Source organism: Schistosoma mansoni, chromosome 1, assembly GCF_000237925.1.
Source record: "Schistosoma mansoni strain Puerto Rico chromosome 1, complete genome".
NCBI lineage: Eukaryota > Metazoa > Platyhelminthes > Trematoda > Strigeidida > Schistosomatidae > Schistosoma > Schistosoma mansoni.
The window spans coordinates 60,170,761-60,179,303 of record NC_031495.1 but is presented as its reverse complement, the minus strand read 5'-3'; the positions used below and the strand labels follow the sequence as shown (position 1 = coordinate 60,179,303).

Below are 8,543 nucleotides of genomic sequence, written 5' to 3'. Positions count from 1 at the left end.
ATTTGCTTATAGCACACATGGCATTAGTAAATAAGTCAACAAATTGTACTATTAAATAACATTTCTAATTGAATACAGATAGAATTTGTGAGATTATATGAACATGTTTACGGTAAAGTAGTTCTGTCAGTCAGTGTTGAGTATGTTCTCATCAGTGTTTGGAATTCAAATAAAGTTATATTTAAGCAAAGATGGATAGTGGCTAGCAGTGGAATCCAGGACGCGCGTTTCGTCCTATTTTGGACTCGTCAGCTGGATGTACCTGCGTCTCAGAGTTGATGTTCACTCTGGGACTCGAACCCAGTACCCTCGCTTCAAACGCCATCGCGTTATCCACTCGGCCACTGAGTCCTGATAGCCACTTGCTTGTGCGATGGGGTGAAGTTTATCATGCTTGTGAATCAAGGCTATATCGAGGCAATACGCACAGTATGCACATATGCCAATTAGAGACTGACCAGTTGCAGTCCTAACACATCGATGGGAAGATTCAAACAAACAATACTAAGTGAATCTAAAGTTATATTTAGTTTCTCTTCAGATTATCTACTGTTGATTAAGTAGACTAAGTAGAAACATACAATTATTAACTGATCGTAAATGGAAGCAGATGGAATCGCCATATCATACAAATTGTCATATAAATTTGTAGTTATATAACTGTGACATTGACACTTCACGTTGTCTAGTGAATAATACAGACGGTTTATATTGATATTTGAGTTGATAGAATATTAGACATATTCTGAGATGTGTTCAAGCTACCAACCACTACCTTAAAGCTATTGATAAAAATTGTTCCTAATTCAAACAGAAGATATTTTTGTAAGATATTTGTAGGATAGAAGATGAATGGGTATGATTATACATAGCAAACTAAATCAGTTACAATCAAGGAAACATTCATGAATTTGTAGACCATCCATTTGCCAATGTTCAACATACGCGCAATATCAAGCATTTTTTTTCATTACTTATAAGAGTATATTTCTCACGGAGGATTTCATTTTAAGCTATAACTTTCATTAAAATCGTAAACCGATCTAAGTTAAAACACTAATGAAAACCTGAAAACATTGGATGGCCGTTTCGTCTCAGTTTGGAACTTTTCAGAAGTTTATTTTCTCTTTTTTCATCTGGCTCTACAGTATTGCTTTCGTAGAATGCATATATAGATAGCTTCAGATTATTAAAATGAAATCCCGAGTAAAAAAATACACTTTTATATGCAGTGCTGACTCATAAAATAGACGGAAAAAGTGGTAGCCATTGCACTTTCATTAAACATTGAAAAGGGATGGTTATCCTCACCTTTGTATATCCACACGAATATTTCTTTATACTACAGCAGTCTAGTGAGGATCTATTTAGAAAAAAATGTTGTTCGATTATATTTGTTGTTGTAATTTTTCCCTTGTCTGTTTTGCCTATTTTAATCTCTTTTCTTTTGGTGAAACCAGACACCAGTTTGGATGCATTCAATCCGTTAAAGTGGAAAAGTTCGCCAATGATTTTGACCTCGTGATTTTTATTAAGTTGGATATGCTGAAAGCTTCTGGTCAAACATACATGTAATTACTGTGCATCGGATTTCTCACTAATGACAATCTTTCTATCCACTTAACAGAAAATCTAACTGTATCTTTCAACTCTAAGTTGTGATGAGACAAAGAATTAAACGACAAACATTTACGAAAAGAGTTTTAACAAACGATCGTATAACTCGTATAACGTATTAAGAAGCATGTAAAATGTAAATGACCAAGTCCGGTAACGAAAAAGATTTCAGTAGGTCTTTTGGCAAAATTAGTGAAGACTTCAGAAAAGTACTGTAGAGTAATTACAGTTGAACTAAAATAGATTATTCCTTTTCATTCAATGAAAATAATGAACAACATTGAATAAGATATTAATATTCATAGAATGAGTGGATATTGCTGTATGCTTGACGATGAGATTGCATGAAAAATATAAACAAAAGAATGTAAAATATCATTCGTAATCAATAAGTAAGCTTAATAAAGTCATGATAAGGGATCAAGATAATAATAATAATAATAATAATAATAATAATCCGGAACAACAATATTCAAATTTAAATTCACATAGTATTGTTTGTTTGAATCTTCCCATTGATGTTTTAGGATTGCAACTGGTCAGTCTCTAATTGGCATATGTGCATACTGTGCGTATTGCCTCGATATAGCCTAAATTTACCTGCATCTCAGAGTTGATGTTCATTCAGGGACTCGAACCGAGTAACTTTCGCTTCAAACGCCATCGCGTTATCCCAGAGTGAACATCAACTCTGAGACGCAGGTAAATCCAGCCGACGAGTCCCAAATAGGACGAAACGCGCGTCCTGGATTCCACTGCTAGCCACTATCCATCTTTGCTTACCAATATTCAAATTTGAATACACTAAACAGTATACATACTTCATAGACAAATTGAAATTATCTATTCACAGTAGATTGTCATTATTTTATTGTTTACCTCTCAGATGAATTATGTAAGCTGGAAGAAATGTATAGGTGGAAAATCAATGAATGTAATGCTTTCTCTTTTCATCTTCAGATTTATGTCAAGTTTTACTTTACTGAAGTCTGTTCAACAACTAATATGAATGAAAAAGAGCGAACAAGTTAAAACAAAAACAATAAAATAATCAGTATCAAATATGATTATTCAGCTTTTTAATTTTTCATTCATGATGATTAATTTTTGGCGGCGAGACTGTAATTTATGGACGAACCAATCAGATTTGGAATGACAGGTCTCGGATTTTGGCGCGAAATTAATCCACCCATTTGTCTTAACAGCGTTTTGACATTTTAGATGATATCAGTTCGTAATGAAAACTATTGATCTAATTTTTTACCCTAACCATCAATTGTAAATCATAATCCTTTTTTTCAAAGTGTTTTATAACCCTCATTTAGCCCTAGTAAGTGGACACTCAAGGTCACATTGGCATCGCTCAAAGGTTGTCCATAAATTATAGTAGCACCCTTTTAATTTCTGCTTTGAATCCTGTGATATGACTTAGTGTTATGTGGCTCCTGTCATTTTTTTCAAGTGGTAATATAGCTTATTAGAAAATTGGAATAATTAAAGAGTATTTGATCCTGGACTGCAGATGATCTTAAGAGTTAAATAACTGAAGTTGATTTATTTCCCTGAAATTCAGACAGAGGTGCCACTTTGAATCTCTTAAAACAAATGCTCGGATTGCTTTGCGTCTCCGACTTTTATCACATTCCTTAAACAAATTGTGATAAAACAGTGAAGGTATACAGATTACAACTTTTTAAGTGATCATTTAGGAATAAGATACTGTAAATTATTTAGTTATGCAAGGATTTCGAAGAAATAGGTCAATCATGATCAATTATGAGGTTCATTGCATACGCAGTTAAGTGCAAATACATAATATAATTTTAGAAACAAAAAAGTGTTACATTTAAAATTAGTTGCCCGTCGGAAAGAGTTCAACTGACACATAAACCGTTCTTGGAATTTACACGAACATTCAAAACCATTATCTATTAGATTAAATTCTTCTATAATAGATGTTCTAAAATGTTAATCTCACAATGTTAGAATGACAGAAATCTTAAAGTATAATAAAGCCAAATTCATCAATCTCTTAGATATGTTTAGATTTGGAAATTGTCATCTTTTCTCAGCAAAAAAGCATCATACAAAATGTGATTATTTTCAGTTTCAAACAAAAGTCGGTTTTGTCTTCCTTTCTGAAAGTTTTGGAGTTACCATTAGTGAAAATAATTTAAGACAACCTAACATCTATCATATTATATCTGTATGACCATAAATCAGTTGTTTTATGAGCATTAAAATATGCGACGTAATATTCCGCTAAAAACAAATCGTACGATGCATGCCATATCTCAACGACATGTAAGCCAATCTATCATGGAAGAAAAATTGAGATAGAATATTAAATGAACAACTGGATCATGCAAACTATGTTCAGATGCCAATGAAAAGCTGTGTGTCACTTTTGAGGGGGGAAATAAAGTGTTAATTTGAGTTCTCCTGACCAGTCATGGTTTTGTGATTTGTCAATCAATAAACATGCTCCAGTAACCAATGAATTTTCTCCGATTGACCAAAGTGAAAATAATGATAGACAGACACGTGCCACATGGCTAGTAAATGTACATGCAGTATTGATCGTTCATGCCACGTACGTGATAAACAAACCGAACTAGTAATCTTATTTACTATTATATTAGATGCCGACTGTTGTGATCATCAGTGCAACAACATATGGTGTCTCCTAGTTTGGATGCAGATTATATAAATGAATATTCAACGCTAAAAATGTTGCGTATCAATAAAATAATTCCATCTACTGGATAACCAAATACAAACAAAGCTAATTTTATGTCAGGAGTTTTTGGTATTGTCTGGGAACATATGCTTCAAAACTTGATCCAATCTAATAGTTCTGGTAACAGTCCCGCAAACAAAATCTAATGATCATGAAAGAGATAAAGAAAATTTAAGTAAACTTAAACCAATAATATTACGTTTACAATGATCTGTTTCATATTCTTCTGGTCTTCATGTGGCTTTAAGCAGTTGGAATGTACGGAACAAATTGTTAGTATAGTTTTTTGAAAAGTGATTATGAATCCCAAGCTATTAATTGTCGAAAAGCTGTAAGTGTTTCTACTCGTTTTTAAATACTTTTCGTAATCATGTACAATTTAGACCATATAACGTTTTCTTTTAAGAATTACCGACGTAATAACTGCAAACGAGTCAAGTCGCTTATAATTAATGGAATATCATGAAATACTTGCCATTTTCATTGATTATGTTTGCCTAAAAATCATTTTCCTATACCTAAACTTACATCACATTGAGTAATTCTAGTAGTAGGTATTTCAAACATTTTTCTAAACTGATGACTTCTATAGCAAGATCACTTAATTTATCAATTTGTCGTGTGCGAACTATATTATTCTGTAAGATTAACTAGCACAAAACAGGGTATTGGGAGTTTCATAGCATACAAAGACTATGGAAATCTTAGATATGCGACCATTAAGTCTATACAACATCAAGTTTCGTTAGTCCCACTTTAAACGTGAACTAACTTCCCGATTGCAGACTTGAAATTTTTGAGACAGAACTATACCACAAAAATAGGGAATCAATCAACACATCTGCCGGGTACTTTGGTTTGAGCGTCTAAGTTTGGGGGCTACTTATACTACCTGGTTGTCCAAACCAAAGTTGGGTAGCGGATTTCGAACCCAAGACTTAGTCGAATGTCGTAAGTACAAATCCACCGCTCCATCACAGCGACTAAATAAAATCTGATTCAGCGTAAACCCGGTGGCAAACTTTAAACTGGTTGCTTGAAATGACCCAGTTAGGATATTTAAAGTTAATCACAACGATGTTTATTCACGTGCTGTCCATATTAATATGAATATGTTACACCCATTCACAAGTCGCCTCATCATATCGTTTCAGATTGGTAGTTATCTTTTTACTATTGATCCATTCAGTTTTTTCCTACATTGCAATAACTTTATCTACAGATATATCTGGTCTGACAACTTTCTACCCTTTTTTTCCCAATAGACAGTTTCGGTCTTTGAAATAAGGCATTCTTCATATTCAAGTCTTCGTCCTCACTTTAAAAGTTTTAGAACCAACCCTTTGCTTGCCTGGAACTATACAGAACTTCAAAATTAATTATTAGTTGATTTCATATACAGACGGCTGAGGGTTATCTTAGGTAGATAATAGTTTTAAATTTTGATGAGTATAAAATTCACTAACGCTGTACATATATTTTTGCATCAAGTCAAGACTTCTGTCCAAAGAGATATAATAACGTGGATCCTAACATGAGAATACATTGAGTAGAATATAAACTAGTTTGGTAAAATTTACTAAATAATAGTCAACATAACTCACCTACAAGCAGTCTAAATCGTCAGTTATTCCCCATTCAGCCATAGATTGAACAAAAGTTGTTATTATCTCATGAATTCTAATAATGATTGAAGCTAATGAAACTAACCAAGGAGGAAGTGTTTCCAAAAATTTTCTCCTACCGTCTTTTAGAAAAATGATAAGGTTTTTGTGGATATAGCACAAAGTAAAGCAGTCCATTTGAACCTTAATCAGGTTTATGAAAAAAGCATTTTTATAGATAACGGCAAATACATTGGCAGAGCTAATTTCTTTTCAATCCTGGATGGACAGTGTGGTTACTTTGGTCGACAGAAAGTTTTTGAACTTTTCATAATTTATTTTGTTTTTCAGGGTTTTTTAACTATAATTCTCACATATTGTTCACATGTGCTACCATGATTATTTTCCTTTTGTTCATTTTTCAATTTTCTCTTCCTGTATCATTAGAAAACATAGGGATCCAAACCCTTTTAAAGACGTAGGCTGTATATTTCTCCTCCTTTGCTTTAGGACGATTGTTTCTCTAGTTTTTACATGAAGGATACATCTCATTATTACCACATTAAGAGCATACGTAAATACGAGTGAGCTGATTTGTACTGCTAAGATGTTCCAAGCTATGATAATTAGATTAAGCCATCATCAACGCAGGACTTTATGTGAATGTGTTACCGTGTAATTACTGATTATATTAACTATTTTACTGTAAAGATTACTTCGTAAATAGTGAGGTTTAAAAAATTGTGAATTTCGAGAAGTTGACAAATGTGTCTATCTTATGCTGTGATTTCCATTGGTCTTCATATTGATATTCTAGTTACAATGTAATATATTTACAAATTAAGAAAATATCCAAAACCATATCAGCAATATTTAAACTTTATTTTATCTTTTTTTATGCCAATTTGATTAAAGTAGCTCCAACCAAAAGATGTTACGAATTAAGAGACCTCAGATATTTCCGCACTAGATAGTAACAGGACTACCACAAATTCCTAACGCTCCTTTTCAACCCAAATTATTAAGGATGAAATGATCAACAAAGCAGTTAAGCTTCTTAAAGATGTTTCTTTGTTACATTTAATAACAAAAAGTGAAATTTACTTCAAATCACTTGGACAGTTTATTAACGCTCGTCGTCTGGCTAATGTAACGGATTTAATTAGTTTTGATATGATACACAATAAACATCATGTAAATTCTCTTATGTTTTCAGATATCGGGTCTCTTCTGCAACCATCTGATGAAGATAGTTATTGATTATCGCGAAAGGAATTCAGTTGCTGCGTAATTGCTATTAATATAACTCAATTGAAGGAAATTAAAATAGCTACTCAAACCCTACTAAATCCCTTCTTTCAACTCAATCAATGGTTTAAAATAATGTTTTCCAATATTTGCAGATTTCCATACATTTCTACATGCTCGGAAACAAAATGACATTGTATTTATAAAAATTAGGATTCAAAGTGGAATTCCTGTGCATTAATTCCGTTGGAAACCCATAATTCATTACCACGTTCATTATCGTTTCTGCACTTGTCAAACTAGCCATTTGCAAGGATTTCTGTATGCGAATCATCAGGTAGAAAAGTGCTAGTTTCACAAATATTTCCTTGTTTCATTCTGTACCGAAATTCAACGACCATTTTGTTTCCTGTGAATGAGCTAAGAAATATCGATCTGTTAATGAAAGCTTGATTTTTTAAGCTACAGAGGAAATAATCGGAATGTTGGCGAATATTTATCTATAATGGAGCAATCAAACAAACACTGAAACTATGATCTTATGCCATCAACTAGATTTGTCTTTCATTCCAATTTTTCAGATTTCGTTTATGATCACCATCACAACGCTCACTAGGAGTATGTGCGGATTTATCATATTGCATTTACATATTTAATTGCTTACTTACTCCTGTTAGATCTCGCGAGAGAGCATAGACCGTCCACCAGGGTTCTCCATTCAACTCCGTCATGGACAACCCCTACCACTTCTTTCCAGTTAACATTCATCCTTTTCATGTCTGCTTACAATTCTCGATGCAGTATGTTCTATCACCTTCCTCCTTACCGTTTCCCTTTACCATCACAAGTTAGCTTATGTCGCGTGATGCAGTTTGGTAATTTTCCTAATGTATGTCCCATCCACTCCCACAGTCTTTTCTTCACTTCCTCTTCACATCGAAGGTGATTTGTCTTCTCCCACAGTAGGCTGTTCATTGCTGATGTTATCCGACCAATGGGCATTGGGTATCTGATTTTGATGATGGCTTGCAGACAGTTGTTTTGAGTTGCATATGTTGTTCAATTGTAGGAATGCTGTTGTTGCTTTGCCAATCCTCACCTTGATGTCTGCACCAGATCCTTCTTGTTCATCGATGACGCTGACCAGTCAGTCAGGTACGTGGAAGTCTCCACATGTTCCAGCATAGTTCCTCCATCAAGTGTGATTGGTTCGTTTGGTGTTCTCCGTGTTGTGTTTGAGGATGTTGGTGTCTCTCTTGTCAATGTTGAAGTCTAGTGCAGCAGAGACCACTACTTCACTAGTTGTTTTGATCTGTATTTGTTCGTGAGTATGG

General features: G+C 33.7%; 1 protein-coding gene across 1 annotated transcript; it reads left to right on the top strand.

The window, feature by feature from the left end:
• Nucleotides 1-6,993: 6,993 nt before the first annotated feature.
• Nucleotides 6,994-7,252, top strand: Smp_194790 (hypothetical protein; the record flags this gene model as incomplete). Its single annotated transcript, XM_018795062.1, has 2 exons — nucleotides 6,994-7,155; nucleotides 7,178-7,252. The coding sequence occupies 2 exons, from the start codon at nucleotides 6,994-6,996 to the stop codon at nucleotides 7,250-7,252; spliced, it is 237 nt and encodes a 78-aa protein (XP_018649412.1).
• Nucleotides 7,253-8,543: the final 1,291 nt, after the last annotated feature.